At 44.5% G+C, this 19,970-nt stretch overlaps 1 protein-coding gene across 9 annotated transcripts in view; it reads left to right on the top strand.

Annotated features, from left to right (window-relative positions):
- Nucleotides 1-19,970, top strand: part of LOC124008818 (EH domain-binding protein 1-like protein 1) — a 66,417-nt gene that overhangs the window by 38,856 nt on the left and 7,591 nt on the right. For 3 of the 9 annotated variants that reach the window (XM_046320385.1, XM_046320387.1, XM_046320388.1), the window contains 9 exons: nt 5,123-5,191; nt 5,390-5,653; nt 7,534-12,167; nt 12,260-12,326; nt 13,043-13,222; nt 13,626-14,153; nt 14,744-16,138; nt 16,954-17,997; nt 19,502-19,592. In XM_046320385.1, coding sequence (XP_046176341.1) covers nt 5,123-5,191; nt 5,390-5,653; nt 7,534-12,167; nt 12,260-12,326; nt 13,043-13,222; nt 13,626-14,153; nt 14,744-16,138; nt 16,954-17,997; nt 19,502-19,592 — 8,272 coding nt within the window. Of the gene's footprint in view, nt 1-2,418; nt 4,983-5,122; nt 5,192-5,389; nt 5,654-7,533; nt 12,168-12,259; nt 12,327-13,042; nt 13,223-13,625; nt 14,154-14,743; nt 16,139-16,953; nt 17,998-19,501; nt 19,593-19,970 lie in introns of those variants that run through there. The other 6 variants (XM_046320384.1, XM_046320383.1, XM_046320382.1 and 3 more) reach the window with 6 other exon arrangements.

The raw sequence follows: 19,970 nt of genomic DNA on the forward strand, positions 1-19,970 counted from the left end.
GATCAGGAAATGGCATTCAAAGACACTGAAATTCTGAAAGACATGGTAGCCATGTTGACAACTTGCCCAAGGAAGGCTAGTATTCCTGGCTTCCCATCTGCACCAAGGCAAGAGCCAAGTATGGTTAACATAATGCTTACTTGTTCAAGGGTATCTAAAGTTCCTGGATTGGCAACTATAGAACAGACACAAATAGTACAATTGCCAGTTGACAAAAAGTCACTGTCACCCAGAGAATGGCCTGATGAATCAATGTTCCATTTGGAGAATGATGGCAGAGTCGATCATAATAGTGAAGTGGTCACAAACATGGCAGCTCTGAAACCATCCTGCCCAAACGTAGCCAGTGTTCCTGGCATCGCCTCAGCATTAAGGTATGAACCAAGCATGGTTAACCTTCTGCCTACTTGCCCTAGATTGGCCAGAATTTCTGGTTTACCCTCCAAACACCCAACAATGTCTAGACATGAAAATTGGATTGTGGACAGAATGCCAATCTGGGAGAAGACATTGAGGGAATTGGATGTAACGATTCAACAAATTTATCCAGCTCATGAAACATATATGGTAAAACATATGGTAGCTATGGTACCATCTTGCCCCAGGAAGGCCAGTATTCCTGGCTTCCCTTCTGCACCAATGCAGGAGCCAAATATGGTTAACCTTCTGCCTACTTGCCCTAGACTGGCTAGAATTTCTGGTTTACCCTCCAAACAGCCAAATAAGTCTGCAAATGTTGAGTGGCATGCTAACAGCAGGCCACTCTTGGAGAGACCATTGAGGAAGAGAACAGCATGTCTAATGCAGGAAATGCCACACAAGGACAATGAGCTAATGAAAAATATGGTGGCCATGTTACCATCTTGCCCAAGGAAGGCTAGTGTTCCTGGCTTTCCATCTGCACCAAGGCAAGAGCCAAGTATGGTTAACATAATGCCAAATTGTCCAAGGGTATCTAGCGTTCCTGGATTGGCAGCTATCGAACAGACACAAACAGTAGAGTGGCCAGTTGATAAAGAGTTACTCTTGCCATCTAGAGAAAGGCCAGAAGAATCAAAGTTCCATTTGGACGATATTGACACAGTCTATCATGATACGGAAATTGTGAAAAAAATGGTAGCTTTGTCACCATCCTGCCCCTGGAAGGCCAGTATACCTGGCTTCCCCTCTGCACCACAGTCGAAGCTAGAAGACACACCAAGTATGATCAGTCTTCTGACTACTTGCCCTAAACTTTCTAAGGTTTCAGGTTTACCCTCTATAGAGCGAATCAGGTCTAGAGATGAATATTGGCTTGTGGACAGAGTGCCACTATGGGCGAAGCCGTTGAGGGAAAGGGGTGTGCGAATTCTAGACATTTCTCCAGCTCATGATAAAGATCTGAAACATATGGTAGCTATGGTACCATCTTGCCCCAGGAGAACCAATGTACCTGGCTTCCCTTCTGCACCAAGGCAGAGATCAGTAGAAACCCCAAGTATGGTGAATCTTGTGCCTACTTGCCCAAAGGTATCGACTGTTTCTGGATTGCCAGCTTTGGATCTGAATCAGGCACCAGATTGGTCAGTAGATAAAGATTATTTGAACATTTCACCAAGAAAAAGGTCAGGATTATTCGATAATGTTGGCACAGTCTATAATGATAGTGAAATGGCCAGCACCATGCTTGCTCTTACACCATCCTGCCCAAGAGCAGCCAGTATTCCTGGCTTCCCCTCTGCACCAAGGCAAGAGCCAATTATGATGAACCTTCTGCCTACTTGTCCTAGATTTTCCAGAGTTTTTGGTTTACCTTCTAGACATCTGCAGAAGTCTGAAAATGTTGTTTGGCATGCTAACTGGATAACACTTTTGGAGAGGCCATTTAAGAAAAGAACAGTTTCTTTGGTACAGGCAATGCCACATGACAACAAAGACGTTACAAATAACATGGTAGATATGTTACTATCTTGCCCGAAGAAGGCCAGGATTCCTGGTTTTCCCTCTGCACCACATCCCAAAGCTGAGGTAGATCTTAGTATGTTGAGTCTTGTTTCTGCTTGCCCAAAAGTTTCCAGTCTCCCGGGTTTCGCATCCATTGAAGGGCCTACAACATTAGAGTGGCTTGTTGACCCCAAGCCTATGTTTGAACACTTGCAAAAGAAGGAAGAGGAAGAAGACATTTTTCCAAAAGACCGACCAAAAGACGACACTGAAAAAATGAAAGCAATGTTTGCTTTGGTGCCATGTTGCCCAGTAGCATCCATGATTCCTGGTTTCCCTTCTGCACCACGCAAAAAGGCTGAGGAGACACCAAGTATGATGCATATTGTTCCATCCTGCCCTAAAACTTCTAGTCTCCCAGGTTTTCCATCCATTGAGGGGAATAGGGAAACAGGGTGGGTAGTTGATGAGAGGCCATTTTACAAGAGACCACCAAAGGAGAGGAAAGTCATTTTTGACAGCTCAAAAGCAGACAAAGAGGAAATGAAAATCAACATTCCTTTGAGGCAATCATGCCCTCATGCTGCTCGGATCCCTGGCTTCCCATCTGCACCACAACCCAATAGGTTGAGTCTTGTTCCCATGTTCCCTAACGTTTCCAGCCTACCGGGTCTCGCATCCACTGAGGGGGTTACAGCGTTAGAGTGGTTTGTTGACCCCAAGCCTATGTTTGACCATAAGGAAGACGTTTTTCCAAAAGACGGATCACAGCAAGACAAAATGAAAGCAATATTTGCTTTGATGCCATCTTGTCCTGAAGGATCTATGAATCCAGGCTTTCCCTCTGTACCTGCGAAGAAGTTTGCAGACACACCAAGCATGATCAGTCTTCTGCAGACTTGCCCTAAAGTTTCTAAAGTTTCTGGCTTACCTTCAAGACTTCCTATCAATTCAGATGAAGATGGCTGGTGTGCAGGCAAGAGGCCACTGTGGGAGAGGCCATTAAATAATAGAGGCACACTATCCTTTTGTCCAGTGCAAACATTATCATTCAAAGAGAGAGCGATGATTACAATTATGGTGTCTATGTTACCACCTTGCCCAATAAAAGCCACCATTCCAGGCTTTCCCTCATCGTCACGGCACAAGTCGGATAGGGCTCATGTTAAGGTGATCCCAAGCATGGTATGTCTATGGCCCACCTGCCCGAAATATTCAAGGGCTTCAGGTTTCCCCTCAAGACGTCCATCCAAGGCAGGACATGATGGCTGGCATGTTGACTGGGAGACATTGTGGGTTACATCTTTGAGGAAAGGAGAGGGACTTAATCTCCAGATTTCTCCAGTTGACGATATGTCTTTCAGAGACAGAGAAATAATGACAAGTATGGTACCATCATGCCCAGCCAAAGCCACCCTTCCTGGCTTCCCATCGGCTCCACAAGCCAAAGCCTCTCACGTTGAAGTAGAAAAAGAGCCATGCACGACTTCCCTTTTCCCATCTTGTCCGGAAGTGTCTCGTATCATTGGTTTTCCTTCAAGACAATTGATCATGTTGGATGATGGTTATGTAGAGGGCTGGCCGATGGTCAAGAGTGTAGTCTGGGAGAAATCACAGACGAGGGTTGCTAATACTCTGGAATGCTCTCCATTTGAGGGAGACTGTTGTTACAGAGACAAAGTCATGATAAAGGCAATGTTATCTCTTATACCATCATGTCCATGTTTTGCTTTGAATCCAGGTTTCCCATCTCTTCAGACTTGTCCATCTGAGGAAATGTCATTTAGAGACAGAGAAATATTGACAAGTATTGTGCTGTCATGCCCAGCAGAAGCCACCCTTACTAACTTCCCATCGGGTCCACGAGCAAAAGATGCTCATGTTGAAGCCGAGAAAAAGCCATGCATGACTAATCTTTCCCCATCTTGCCCGGAAGTTTCTAGTATAATTGGTTTCCCTTCAAGACAGTCAGTCACGTCTGATCACGCTTATGTAGAGGGCTGGCCAACAGTCAAGAGTGTACTCTGGGAGACACCACCAACGAGGGTTGCTAATACTCTGGAGACTCTGGAATGCTCTCCATTTGAGGGAGACTGTTGTTACAGAGACACACGCATGACGAGGCTCTCTGTGACTGTACTTTCATCACCAGTTATGAGTAGATTAAAAGATGACAAAGAGTTTGACAGACATATGATGGCCCTGGAGCCAACATGTCCAGAAGAAGCCAAAATACCTGGTTTTCCCTCTGCCCCAAGACCCAAGACAAAGCAATACATCACTGCTACAGATAAATCATCATGCTCCAATGTTGCCAAAGTCTCTGGCTTTCCCTCTTTACAACCAGAGAAAGTAGATAAGGTTTTAGTAGAGAACTGGGCTGTAGAAGATGGACCATTATGGCAGCAAACACAGAAAGAGATTCCAGCTATTGGAGTCAGTAGATCAGATGATGCCAAAGGAATGGCAGCTATGCTACTATCTTGCCCAAAAGACGCTAGTATACATGGCTTTCCATCAGCACCATGGCCTATAGAAGAACAAGAGCCAAACATGCCCAGTCTTTTGTTAACTTGCCCAATGGTTACACATGTCCAAGGGATTCCATCCACAAAGACGCAAAATCAAGAGGATCCTCCAATTCATCAGTGTCCTGTGGAGGAGAAGCCATTTTTGGAAAAGTCACTGAAAGAGAAAACAGTGCCGTCTCTGGCTCCCACTCATGATGAATTAGAGAAGGGAATGGTGTCTATGTTGCCATCTTGCCCAAGTGAGGCCATTGACCCTGGCTTTCCATCGACACGTTGTCAAACGCCTCTCGACAGTGATTCGTCTATAAGTCAACAGTCAAGTCGAGGTGAAAGGATGGAATGGGCAGAGGAGATATATGACTGCAAGGAGGGCCACACAGAGCATAGCCACAAACCCAAACGAATCGAATCAGTGGTGAATGAGAACAAACAAGAATTTAAACATGGCTCAGTTTTGGAGAGGCTCAAGGAAGAGGGTGTCATTCAGACCAGATATGAGGCGCAAGAAGTGGGCATTCTAGAAAGAGGGTGAGTGAGTGGGAGTAGGAGAGCAGACTATTCTAAATCTGCGTTATGGCACTTTTGTGAGACTTTAAAGCACATTTCTCTGCCTGTCAGTTGCCTGTCAGATAGAGTATGAAACACTTGCATTTCAACTCTGTTTTCAGACACTTGCACTGCCGAATGTGGCACTCCATTCCTACAGACATGCCATTGTTCTTGACTGTCAGAGAGAGGTGGGTTGTGTTGGTTTGCTGCAGGAGTGCAGCTGTTCTCGTTTGGCTGCTTACAATAATGCTTGTGCACCATCTCCTCCACATCTGACTGACACTACTGTGTTTTTGCACTATTCTTGCAAGGTGCATGCCCTGTGCTTTTCACTGTGTAATTCTTCCCATTTATTTGGTCTCTCACTTCCTGTCACTCTCTTTCAGCCCTTCGTGTCAGTCTCCCGCTCAAGGGGGACAGCCATTACCGTATAGGATGGGAGCAGCTGTTGACAATGAGCCAAAAGACATTTCACAAAGCCAGATGGCGTGTGAGGTTGTGGCACGAGTAGAGTATCAAGTTGTAGAAGACCTGGACATGATATGTGAGGAAGAAGCGGTAGATGAAGTCTCAGAGTCAGTCTCTGGAATAGAGCATTCTGGGAAGGAAGAGGTTACTGTGGCTAGGCAGGTGAAAGTTTATGAGATGCGGTAAGTGTGAAAGGGCCACAGCGCTCAACCTCACTAACTGCCAGCATGGTGTTGGTTTAGTCGTGTTGATCTGCATGGTGTTGCATTCCTATGGCTGTTTTTGGAGTTTGGATTTAACATAACTTAAACAGAGCATTAGCCAAATACAGGAATGGTATGAAATCGTATATTGTAAGATTTGTGCTTCTAGACTTTATTTTGCAATATCAGTTACAATTTTGATGAATATATATACTGAACAATAATATAAATGCAACATGTAAAGTGTTGGTCCCATGTTTCATGAGCTGAAATAAAGATCCCAGAAATGTTCCAAACGCACCAAAAAAATGTTTCTAAAATGTTGTGCACACCTTTGTTTACATCCATTAGTGTGCATTTATCCTTTGCCAAGATAATCGATCCACCTGACAGGTGTGGCATATCAAGTAGCTGATTAAGCAGCTTGACACAGCCTGACATATTACACAGGTGCAACTTGTGCTGGGGAAAATAAAAGTCCACTCTAAAATGTGCCGTTTTGTCACACAGCGCAATGCCACAGATGTCTGAAGGTTTGAGGAAGTGTGAAATTGGCATGCTGACTGGAGGAATGTCCACAAGAGCTGTTGCCAGAGAATGTCATGTTAATTTCTCTACCATATGCTGTCTCCAACGTAATTTTGGAGAATTTGTCACTACGTCCAACCGGCTTCAGAACCGCAGACCATGTGTAACCACGCTAGCCCAGGACCTCCACATCCGGCTTCTTCACCTGCGGGATCGTCTAACACCAGCCACACGGACAGCTGATGTAACTGTGGGTTTGCACAAAAATATCATTTCAGCACAAATTGTCATAAACGGTCTTGACCTGACTGCAATTTGGCATCGTAACTGACTTCAGTGTGCGAATGCTCACCTTCGATGGCCACTGGCACGCTGGAGAAGTGTTCCCTTCACGGATTAATCCCAGGTTCAACTGTACTGGGCAGATGGCAGACAGCATGTATGGTGTCGTGTGGGCGACCGGTTTGCTGATGTCAGCGTTGAGAACAGAGTTGCCCCATGGTGGCGGTGGGGTTATGGTATGGGCAGGCATAAGCTACGGGCAACGAACACAATTGCATTTTATCTATGGCAATTTAAATGTACAGAGATACCGTGACGAGATCCTGAGGTCCATTGTTGCGCCATTCATCTGCCGCCATCACCTCATGTTTCAGCATTATAACGCAAGGCCATGTCGCAAGGATCTGTAAACAATTCCTGGAAGCTGTAAATGTCCTAGTTCTTCCATGGCATGTATACTCACCAGACATGTCACCCATTGAGCATGTTTGGGATGCTGTGGATTGACGTGTACGACAATGTTGTCTAGTTCACATAGCCATTGAAGAGGAGTGGGACAACATTCCACAGGCCACAATCAACAGCCTGATCAACTCTATGTGAAGGAGATGTGTCGAGCTGACTGGTTTACTGATCCACACCCCTACCCTTTGTAAGGTATCTGTGACCAACAGATGCATATCTGTATATTTGTATATTTAAATTGACTGATTTCCTTATATGAACTTTAACTCAGTAAAATCTTTGAAATTGTTGCATGTTGCGTTTATATTTTTGTTCAGAATACATTTTTGCAAGCATGATTTTAAAAAATCCTTTACATTTGATTGTGTGGTGTTTATACACCTAGATTGACTTTATCTTGATTGAAATGTTTGCATTATTAATTGTAATTTTTGTGAATGGTCAGATCATGTTTGAGCATGAGTTTTGGTTTGTATGTGATTGATTTAGATGGTCATTTCCTATTGATTGCTTTGTTCTTAGTTGAAAACGCTGCTTTCATGGTTGTTATAGTCACCTCTGACCTTGGTTTACCCTCTTCTCAGACCTCAAAATATGGCTTCATCATCACCAAGAGTTGCCAGTGCACCAGGGTTTCCATCCACTCAAGCATCCTTTTCAGAAGCTCAATTGGAAGACTGCCCAGTGGACACGAGCATATTATGGGAGAAACCAACAAAGGACGGTCCACAGCTAGCCATGGATAGATCAAAAGAGGAGAGAGACATGGTGAGACTTATGGCAGATATAGTCCCATCTTGCCCAAGAACTGCCAGCATTCCAGGCTTCCCGTCTACACACCTGTCCAAAGAAGTCGAGGTAGAGAGGGAACCTAACATGGCAGATCTAATGCCAAGAGTGGCTGGCACACTCACATTCCCTTCTCTTGAAAGTCAGGTAGAGGAGTGTACAGTCAACACTGAGGCAATTTGTGAGAAGACAGTGAAGGGGAAAGAAGGGGTGACCATTAGGTCCAGTCCACATTTGGACAGATTACAAGAAGAGCTAATGAAACACATGGTGACTGTGGAGCTATCGTGCCCTACTGCAGAAAGTATTCCCGGCTTCCCCTCTGCACCACACCCCAAAGCTGAGGTAGATCTAAGTATGTTGAGTCTTGTGCCCGCTTGTCCTAAAGTATCCAGTCTCCCGGGTTTCGCATCCACTGAGGGGGCTGCAACATTAGAGTGGCTTGTTGACCCTAAGCATATGTTTGAGCACTTGGAGAAAAAGAAGAAGAAAGAAGAAGAAACTCGTTTTCCAAAGGACACATCAAAAGAAGACAGTGAAAAAAGGAAAGCAATGGTTGCTTTGATGCCATGTTGCCCAAAACCATCCCTGATTCCTGGTTTCCCCTCTGCACCACATCCAGAAGCTGAAGTGGGGACAAGTAGTGTGAATCTTGTTCCCTCCTGCCCTAAAGTTTCTAGTCTCCCTGGTTTTCCATCCATTGAGAAGGATAGGGAAGCAGGGTGGGTTGTTGATCAGAGCTCATTGTTCAAGATACCGTTAAAGGATAGGAAAGTCATTATTGACAGCTTAAAGGTAGACAAAGAAGAAATTAAAACCAACTTTTCAATGTGGCCTTCGTGTCCTGACGCTGCAAGGATCCCTGGCTTCCCGTCTGCACCACAACCCAATATGTTGAGTCTTCCCACTTTCCCTGAAGTTTCCTGTCTCCCTGGTTTCACATCTACTGAGGGGATTACAACATTAAAGTGGCTTGTTGACACCAAGCCTATGTTTGAGCACTTGCAGAAGAGTAAGAAAGAAGAAGTTTTTCCAAAAGACAAATTTAGGAAGGAAGACATTGAAAAAATGAAAGCAAAGGTTGCATTGGTGCCATGTTGCCCAGAAGCATCCATGATTCCTGGCTTCCCCTCTGTACCGCAACCCCAAGAGATATATTTTGAGCCAACTATACTCAGCTTTCTTTCATTGTGTCCAAAAGTCTCCAGTATTGCAGGTTTCCCATCTCGTCAGCAAACTGACAGAAAAGATTGGCACACAGATCTGCCCCAGGATCATCAGCCATTTTGGGAGAAGCAAATGAAGGTGAACCCAGTTTTGAAAATGGAAAGGTCAGAAAAAGAACAAGCCGAGACGAAAGGAATGGTGGCTCTCGTACCATCTTGTCCCAAAGTGGCTCGGACTCCTGGTTTCCCATCTGTATCACAACCCAAAGAGGTATATTATGGGCCAAGTATTGTCAGTCTATCATGTCCAAAAGTCTCTAGTATTGCAGGTTTCCCATCCCATCAGCAAACTGACAGAAAAGATTGGCACACAGATCAGCCTGAGTATCATCAGCCATTATGGGAGAAGCAAATGAAGAAGAAGATGATGTTATTGATGGAAATATCAGAAAAACAGAAACAAGATATGAATGAAATGTTGGCTCTGGTACCATCTTGTCCGAAAGTGGCTCGTATCCCTGGTTTCCCATCTGTACCACAACCCAAAGTAGTATATTATGGGCCAAGTATTGTCAACCTTCTTCCATTGTGTCCAAAAGTCTCCAGTATGGCAGGTTTTCCATCCCGTCAGCGAACTGACAGCAAAGATTGGCACACAGATCTGCCTGAGGATCATCATCCATTATGGGAGAAGCAAATGAAGGTGAAGCCTGTTGTTATAATGGAAAGATCAGAAATAGACAAAGAAAGTATGAAAGGAATAGTGGCTCTGGTTCCATCCTGTCCAAAAATGTCTTTGGTGCCTGGTTTCCCAACTGTACCGCAACCCAAAGAGGTCTATTATGGGCCAAGTATGATCCGTCTATCATGTCCAAAAGTCTCCCGTATTGCCGGTTTCCCATCCCGTCAGCAAACTGACAGAAAAGATTGGCACACAGATCAGCCTGAGTATCATCAGCCATTATGGGAGAAGCAAATGAAGAAGAAGATGATGTTATTGATGGAAATATCAGAAAAACAGAAACAAGATATGAATGAAATGTTGGCTCTGGTACCATCTTGTCCGAAAGTGGCTCGTATCCCTGGTTTCCCATCTGTACCACAACCCAAAGAGGTCTATTATGGGCCAAGTATGATCCGTCTATCATGTCCAAAAGTCTCCCGTATTGCCGGTTTCCCATCCCGTCAGCAAACTGACAGAAAAGATTGGCACACAGATCAGCCTGAGTATCATCAGCCATTATGGGAGAACCAAATGAAGAAGAAGATGATGTTATTGATGGAAATATCAGAAAAACAGAAACAAGATATGAATGAAATGTTGGCTCTGGTACCATCTTGTCCGAAAGTGGCTCGTATCCCTGGTTTCCCATCTGTACCACAACCCAAAGAGGTCTATTATGGGCCAAGTATGATCCGTCTATCATGTCCAAAAGTCTCCCGTATTGCCGGTTTCCCATCCCGTCAGCAAACTGACAGAAAAGATTGGCACACAGATCAGCCTGAGTATCATCAGCCATTATGGGAGAAGCACATGAAGAAGAAGATGATGTTATTGATGGAAATATCAGAACAACAGAAACAAGATATGAATGAAATGTTGGCTCTGGTACCATCTTGTCCGAAAGTGGCTCGTATCCCTGGTTTCCCATCTGTACCACAACCCAAAGAGGTCTATTATGGGCCAAGTATGATCGGTCTATCATGTCCAAAAGTCTCCCGTATTGCCGGTTTCCCATCCCGTCAGCAAACTGACAGAAAAGATTGGCACACAGATCAGCCTGAGGATCATCAGCCATTATGGGAGAAGCAAATGAAGGTGAAGCCTGTTGTTATAATGGAAAGATCAGAAATAGACAAAGAAAGTATGAAAGGAATAGTGGCTCTAGTTCCATCCTGTCCAAAAATGTCTCTGGTGCCTGGTTTCCCATCTGTACCACAACCCAAAGAGGTCTATTATGGGCCAAGTATTGTCAACCTTCTGCCATTGTGTCCAAAAGTCTCCAGTATTGCAGGTTTCCCATCCCGTCAGCGAACTGACAAACATTATTGGCACACAGATCTGCATGAGGATCATCAGCCATTATGGGAGAAGCACATGGAGGTGAAGCCAGTTGTGATAACGGAAAGATCAGAAATAGATAAAGCCGAGATGAAAGGAATAGTATCTCTGGTACCATCTTGTCCGAAAGTGGCTCGTACCCCTGGTTTCCCATCTGTACCACAACCCAAAGAGGTATATTATGGACCAAGTATCATCTGTCTTTCATGTCCAAATGTCTCCAGTATTGCAGGTTTCCCATCCAAACAGCAAACTGAAGGAAAAGATTGGCACACAGCTCCACCCAAGGAGCATCAACTATTATGGGAGAAGCAAATGAAGAAGCTGATTTTGTTAATGGAAATATCAGAAAAAGACAAACAAGAAATGAAAGGAATGGTGGATCTGGTACCATCATGCCCTACTGCAGCAAGTATTCCTGGTTTCCCCTCTGCACCACATCCCAAAGCTGAGGTAGATATAAGTATGTTGAGTCTTATGCCCACTTTCCCTAACGTTTCCAGTCTCCCTGGTTTTGCATCCACTGAGGGGGCTAAAGAAGACATTGACAAAACAAGAGCAATGGTTGCTTTGGTGCCATGTTGCACAGAAACAGACGGGATTCCTAGCTTCCCCTCTGCACCACAACCTAAGAAGGAAGTAAATAGTGTGGATTTCACACAATCGTGCCCCAAAATCTCCAGTCTACCAGGTTTGCCAACTACGGCCAAAGTCCCAACAGGAAATTCGCAGGTTGAACAGAAGCATCTGTTTGAGAAGACACTGAAAGATGAGACCATAAGAATCCAAGATAGGTCAGCAGAATTCAAAGGAAATATGAAAAATATAGTGGCACGTGAGAGTCTCACTCCTGGGTTCCTGTCCTTACCACAACCTAAAGCAATGGAAGAACAAACCATGTCTGCTCTACACCCATCTTGTACAAATGAATCTACAGTAGCTGGATTACCTTCTAGACAGCCAATTGAATTAGCTCTGGCTCGGGGAGAAGAATCTGTGAGTTCTATGCAGCCATTGTATGAAAAACCCTTGAAGGATAGGTCAGAGGATACTGTACTTTCCAAGCCTGACCTAGGCAGTGCAGTTGGAGATGAAGGCCTTAAAACTATGGTTGCACTGGCACCATCTTGCCCCGAGGCAGCAAGCGTTCCTGGTTTTCCATCTGTGCCCCCTCACAGTCCAGAGTCTGTAGAGGCACATGGTAAGACGTGTGTGGTTAAGAATGTCATATTCTATTTCCAGTGACTCACATTGCAAGTGGAAAGCAACATTATTTTGCTTTTGGTTTTCAAGAGACAGATATGCAGACAAAGGAGAAAGAGGTTGCTGGAGAACCAGCAGAGTATGTTCTAGATAAGGGGTAAGTGTTTGAGCATATTACTTTCTGCATGGATTGCAGTTGTAGTGGTAGTGATGTGTTGTTGTTTGTCTTATTTGGTCTGCCATGGCCACTGGAAAGCCAGGTATTTGAGCTCTGGAAAATCTCTGAACTAACTGTCCAGGGAAAATCTCACTTTGAAAAGTGAATATTCTGTTGACAAATAATGTTGTCGACTGATCTTATAATCGTATTTGTGGCCAATGCATAAATGAGAGAGAGAAAAATCCCACCGGTAACTTCTATCTCAAACAGACTGTTTCAAAAGTGCTTGCTATGAGCTGGCCAATCAGCGTTCTACTCGCATGAATATTTTCTATGACCGGTACACACCATTCTGTTGTTGGGATACGCCCATACCATTCCAACAGAGAAAAGCTGCTTTATAACATACTTAATTATCATTTTTGAAAGGAAAACTATTTCACTCTTATTGTAATTCATTCTAGGAATCTGGAAACACTGAGAAGTTAGTTTTAAAGACTGCATGGCTTTTGGTCATTTTCAAGATGCTCTGCATCTGAGATGCGTTTTAGGTCTGTGAGCCTCTTATATGGCGGTCAATAATTATGGATTGAAATTCTTACTGAATTTGTGACGGGTGAGTCATTGTGGTGCATGCCAACGACTGTGTGTTTTTCTGTGTGTGGCATGGATTCTGTGGGGATGTTCTTTTCAATGTTCACCTCTCATGTTAGTGTCCTCAGCAGCCCACAAATAGAGAAGTCCACACCTAAGGAGATCCCAAAGCCCTCAGCAGTGTCAGAACCAGAGCTAGTCTTGGGGTGGGAGGTGCTGGAGGCTGATGGTTCTGTGGCAGAGAAGCCAGAGGAGGCCTCTGGCCTTCTACAGAATATTGTTGATGTCTTCTCCAGAGGGTAAGTGGGAGATTGGTGTGAGGCAAAATGTGTAGTGTGTTTTCATTTTAGAAAGTAGAAGCATTCTGACTCATGAGTCCACTGAAGGTCATTATATTCACCAGTATCACAGTCATGTTCACTAGAGTTGTTTATATTTCTGTTTGCATGTGATGGCATTTTCTATTTTTGATCTTCATTGGATTGAAAAATCACTGTTTGGTTCAATTTTAGAACCGAGCAACTTTCGTATGCGATTAATAAAATCAATTTCTTGATGATTGAAGTTTGAGCGATCTGTGTTTATTCGCCTTGATTTCTGAGAAGACTTGAGACTTTGTGTATGGTTGGCATGCTCCAAATGTGTATCACTCTTGTTTTAGGGTTCAATCCCTCACTTACTGTTAGTATCCCTCTCTCACAGTTATGAAACAGTAGCAGCCATTTTGGGTCCGTCTGGTTCACCTCCAACAGAAGATGTAGACAGTGGTGTTGTGGATCCAGAGGACAGTGCAGTCCCATCAGAGAGCTCCTCTGATCCTGTCCCAGATATATCTATCCTTGTTCAGGAAGCAGTGTCTGGAGAGGCACCGCATGTTGAGGGTGAAACCAATCCAACTATAGAGCTCCCAACCACACCTGAGCCACCCTTGTTGACGGTGGAAGACAAGCAATCCAACTCTCCATCGGCAGTGAGACAAGACAGTGAGGATGGGTTCATTGGAGTCGAAGGCCCAAGCAGTATGAGAAAATGGCCGCCGTTGACGGAGGCTGACCTTACTGAGATCTCCAGAGGAGAGTTTGTGGTAACTGGGGAAGAAGAGGTTACCCTTGACTCATGGGCACAAATAGGGGAGAAGTCAACATTCAAAGTGCAGGATGATGTTGAAGTTTTTTCAGCAAGGTCACCTATCAAGACAGAATTATCACCTTCATCACACCTGGACAAGGGGTGAGTGTCATGGCAGCAAACCCGTCTTGGAACTATTTGCCTGCACGGCTTGAGAATCCAAATTCGTTTACTTGCAGTTGTAACATTGTCTCTTGTTCGCATAATGTTTTGCTCAGCAATGCTTGCTACTCAGTGAACTGTGATGGACAAGTCTACAGTACAGAATTTTGGATGGGTTTAAGCTGCTTCTTGCCGCTTAAGACACTTGTTTGTGGGTCCAGGTCATCAGTGTCTTTGCGCTGTTTATGTTGCTATGTCAGACGCGTAACAAATATATGTGTGTGAGCGCATGTTTGTAATTCAAGCAAAGGAACATGGACGATTTGTATGAGTTAATACTGGTCACTGTTGAGTTGTTCTCTTGTAACAGTTCAGTGTCTCCTCTGTGGACTTGGGTATGCAACTGTCTCTATGTAGTCATTTGCTGGCTTATGGAATGTAGCTTTTGTGAAAAATCACTGTTGAAAGGTTGTTTAAAAAAAAAAAAATAATTAAACAGAAAACGTTGTTTAAAGTGAGAAGTGAGGCCTGGAATGGAATCTAATTCTATAGCAAGACCTGAGTCATGACTGTATTTCTTTTTCTTTAAGCCCCCAACACACAATCACAGAAGAAGCCTCCGGCCCTACCTCACAACCTACTGCAGACAAGTTGCTGGTAGAGGACAAGTCTGAAGAATATATAGTACCCATACCAGATAAACCCTCTGATGATCAGACTGTCACCCCAGTCACCTCAGTTGAAACACAATCAGAAGTTGACCCCTCTCAGAGAGGCAGAAAGAAAAAAAGATCCCTTCCACGAGAGTCTCAACAAAAAGCAGATGGCCAAGGAAGTGTGGCTACCCAGGATGTCGCTGCACAGGTAACGACTAAACTGGTCGCTCCTCATCGTGTGAAGAAAAAAGAGGGAAGTCTTCTTCCAGAAACTCAACAGGAAGCTGATGATCAAGGGATTGTATTTAATGTAGTCCCTTCACAGCATCTAAGGAGAAAAGACAGCCTCAGTCCAGAGCGCAAACAAAAATCGGAGAATGTGTCTGCACAGAAGCCCATTGATGTAGTCACTTCCTGCTGTCCGAAGAGAAAAGACAGTAATCTTCTAACAGAACCTCTAGAGAAAGCTGATGATCAGAAGGGTTTCGCTGCCCAGGCAGCTCCTCAGGTGGTCCCATCACGGCCTGGCAGTAAAAGAGACCGTAGTCTTTCAACAGAGCCCCAACAGAAAGCTGAGGCCCCTGTCCAGGCGCACACAGAAGTGGTCCCTCCTTGCCGTACTAAGAAAAGAGACCGTAGTCTTCCAGCAGAGTCTCCACACCGACCTTTGAGGAGAAAGGAAAGCTTCACTAAAGACACATCAACACAGGCAACTAGCCTGGTCCCACCTCCGCGCCCAAGGAGAACCTCTAGAGCCTCCAGTGCAGAACCTTCAGAGAAACTTGGCCAGGGAGCCACTGAACTGATTCTACCACAGCCAACTCAGAAGGCTGATGAGCCAGAGAATTTGATTGCCCAGGCGTTCACCAAGCTGATTCCACCTCAGCGCACAAGGAAAGCATCTTTCTCTACCGAACATCGACAGAAAGCTGACGATTTAGAGAGTGCTACTGGTCAGGTCACAACTGTCCCCCTAACACCAGATCATGTACCGACAGAGTCGTACACAGACTTTGGTGTGAGAGAGACTGCCCCCCTCTTGATCATCAGAAAAATAGCCCCGCCAAGGCGCAGCAAGAAAACAAATTCTCCCCCAGTGGAATCAGGCAAAGCAGAAGATGTGGTTGTAGAGGCCCTGAATGCTGCCAACCAGGGGTCTGCAGCACCATCCCAGATAGAGGATCTGATGATAGACTCGATTGAAAAGGTTGAGACTGAGATGCAGTCTCAGAAAGTTACAGAAATGGCCACTGAGCCAGTTGAAGAAAAGCCACACTTTGAAGGGGTTGCCGTGAATTTGACAGTAATTTATAGGCCTCTCATTGACAAGTAAGTTCATGTATTTCATATTGCAGTACACCTACTGTAATCTTAAAACAGTATCAAAGCAATTACTGTACAATGACATACCATACAATACCGTAGAATTGACTGTATTATACCATGAAAAAAAGTCAATGCTGCCGTAATCGAATGGATAAATGAATGGATGGATGGATGGAGGGAAGAATGAAATTCATTGTGGGGATTTGGGTTTGTATTTCACATGATTTTACTGTAATTACATGGGATGGGTGCGAGAAGGTTGGCTGCTAGGTAATGTGTTTACATATCGCAACATATCAAATAAATATTTGGTGTTTTATATCACTTCCACTTCTAGAGGCCTTAACAAAGGCTTCTAAACAGGCTATGACTACAGGGCAAAACAGACCAAAAGGACAAGGCAAAAAACCATTAAAGGTTTAAGACTTGTTGCAACTCCAATCCTGTCCCCTATATATTTGAATTTGATGGGGCACTACTACCACATACCAGTTCAATTGGTACAGCTCTCTCGAACAGGTGCAAAAAATATAGCCTCTTACAAGACATGCCTCAAAATATGTTAATGAGCCAGAAACAACAATACCATGCACCCACTAGTGGTCAAATGGTTTTTGGCGCTCCCAAAATACAGTACGGTACTGTATTCTTTGGAATGGAATTACAGTACCATTCAAAATACACCAATTATTTCCCCACCCACAACACTTTCCCACAATGCACCATAATTTACAGTATAACTGCAGTGTCATGCTTCACGGTATTTTACTGTTGATAATACACCAAATTAGCGCATAAATTACAGTTTTCCATTACAGTGCAGCTCAGAAGGTATCGACAGAGGACACTGCGCCAGAAGTAAAGACTGAGGACAAGCAGGAGTACTTACCAGTCCCAAAGCCTCGTGGGAAACGAGACTCGACCCCACCTGTCCATTTAGATGCTACCAGACCAAAGACCTGGCATGCCTCTAGTGGGGATGACAACGATTCTGCCAGAGAGAGAGGACGTTCACTTGCAGCCTCAGCCTCTGTGCTGGAACCACCTCGACGCAGCAAGAGGAGCAGTAGTCTTCCTCCCGTACCCCCTGGGTGCCAGCCTGCAGCATCTGGTGAAGTGGTGGTTGCTCCTCTGCGTAGGAGGAGGAGTAGACTAAACATAGAACAATCAAGCGTGCCTGTTCCAGTTCCCCGCTCGAAAAAACGCCTGAGTTCCTCTTTTTCCGATGGAACTCCTTCAATGGACTCCTCATTCACTAGGCAGACAGATTCCCTTGAGGACTCGTTGTCTCTCTCTCAGGAAGACAAACAAGTCACCAGTCAGGAAGCCACAGAGGGTTCAATATCATTAACCTCAAGCATGGTCTCCGAAGGGAGCTTTGTCACAATTCTTCACTCAGAGGAGATATCACCAGAAGTTATTGTCTGTGAAAAGGGACTGGAGGAGAGTGGGGAGAGCTGGACCTTCACAGATACCGCTATGGTCACTGTGGCTTTCACAGATACTGTAAGTGAGGACATTGAGAGGGGTTCAGAGGCAGAAACTGTCTTTGAGAAGGGACTGGAGGAGAGCATGGAGAGCTTGACCTTTACAGATACTGCCATTGCCACTGAGTCCTTCACAGAAACCCCTAAGTTCTTCGCCGACACTGTTAGTGAGGACATTGAGAGGGGATCAGAGGCAGAAGTTCTTGACCAGACCTCTCCAACCACTGCTACACCAGCTGAGGACGACTGGTTACATGTTAAGGGAGCCAAAGAGACCGAGAAGATGGAGATAGAGAGAGAATACATGGGGGTTGAAGAGGTGGACTTTGGCTTTGAGTCAGTAGACGTAGCTGCCGGTGGCTTAGATGAAGAGAGGTACTGTATGTTATGTTGGACACACATGTGCAAAAGAGTGGTTGCGTGACGTGTTTACATTTTTGAGTGCATTTACATGTAGGGGAGAGTGGGGTAAGTTTAGACATTAACGATCAGCATCACTCCGTCAAGGGAAGTAATGTATTATTTCTAACAAAGATATTTACATATATTTCAGGATGTTGTGTATCCCTGGAAATAATCAGAATTAATGTAAACATGACCGTTTTGAAAACATAGCTTGTCCAAAAAAGTGGTAATTTGGCACAACTTACTCCGGGTATGGGGTAAGTTGAGCCATGGGACGGGGTAAGTTGAGCTGTGGGACGGGGTAAGTTGAGCCGTGGGACGGGGTAAGTTGAGCTGCGGGACGGGGTAAGTTGAGCCGCGGGACGGGGTAAGTTGAGCCGCGGGACGGGGTAAGTTGAGCCGCGGGACGGGGTAAGTTGAGCCGCGGGACGGGGTAAGTTGAGCCGCGGGACGGGGTAAGTTGAGCCGCGGGACGGGGTAAATCGAGCCGCGGGACGGGGTAAATCAAGCCGCCTACAAATGTCTGTACTGAATTAAATATTACCACTACCTTTTTAAAATCATGTCTATCTTTATCTCCCAAACACAATTCAGCACAATCATAAATAGCTTTTTGTCTTTTAATGATTTTAAGCATCTTTTAACACAGGCTTAACACCGAACAAACACTTTGTACTTTAAAAAAAACGTATAACATAAGCCAGGCCCTGTTGTTACCTCATACCCCAGTGATAATGCCTTGCATTATGTCTGGGAAGAAAACACTTGCCAATGGCTCAACCATTGGCTCAATTTACCCCAACCATGGCTATTGTCTCAACCATTGGCTCAATTTATCCCAACCATGGCTATTGGCTCAACCATTGGCTCAATTTACCCCAACCATGGCTATTGGCTCAACCATTGGCTCAATTTACCCCAACCATGGCTATTGGCTCAATTTACCCCAACCATGGCTATTGGCTCAACATACATTTTGACTATATTTTCCCATACAGCTTCAAGGATGCACTTTCATACTAGGTTAAGGACCGCATATTGAAGCTTATAGAGACCCCAACTGATCTTTAAAGATCTCCTTTTGGTTTAGATACAAGCATCATGAAACCTCTAATGCAATGAATGAGTCTTAGTGGGAATCCTAACTTGCTTTGTACCTTTTCCCATGTGGGTTCTTTCTTCACGTACTCCATGGAATGATGACCTCTTCCTAAATCTTTGGTATAATGATTAGAAACAAGGGGACCTCAACTTACCCCTTTAGCTCAACTTACCACTCTCTCCCCTAGTTGTTTATAATTCTACTGCTACTATGCTTGCATGAAAATGAACTGTTTGAGAATATGCCATATATTTCATCCATTGCAATTGTTTTAAATGTGTTGCTACTAAACAGTTTGAACAACAAAATCCAGAGCAAAACATTGTTGCTGCGTAGTCAAGTCATATTAAATCCCCGTCTTTCTCTTTTTAGGCAGCAGGAGGCAGCAGAGGAGCCAACAACGCCTGAACGCAGACCTGCAAACTCTCAGGAAATGGGTCAAGACAGTGCTGCTTCTCCAGAAGTACGCTATTTATAGTTCTATCAGTTGACCAATCTTCCACCATCCATTTTGTTTCATCATTGACTTATGAAATGTTTACCCGTAACACCATCATAAATGTTTACCCTTACCACCATCATAAATGTTGACTCCTTACCACCATCATAAATGTTGACTCCTTACCACCATCATAAATGTCGACTCCTTACCACCATCATAAATGTTGACTCCTTACCACCATCATACATGTTGTCTCCTTACCACCATCATAAATCATACATGTTGTCTCCTTACCACCATCATAAATGTCGACTCCTTACCACCATCATAAATGTTGACTCCTTACCACCATCATACATGTTGTCTCCTTACCACCATCATAAATGTCGACTCCTTACC

This window comes from Oncorhynchus gorbuscha, linkage group LG21, assembly GCF_021184085.1.
Source record: "Oncorhynchus gorbuscha isolate QuinsamMale2020 ecotype Even-year linkage group LG21, OgorEven_v1.0, whole genome shotgun sequence".
Classification (NCBI taxonomy): Eukaryota; Metazoa; Chordata; class Actinopteri; order Salmoniformes; family Salmonidae; genus Oncorhynchus; species Oncorhynchus gorbuscha.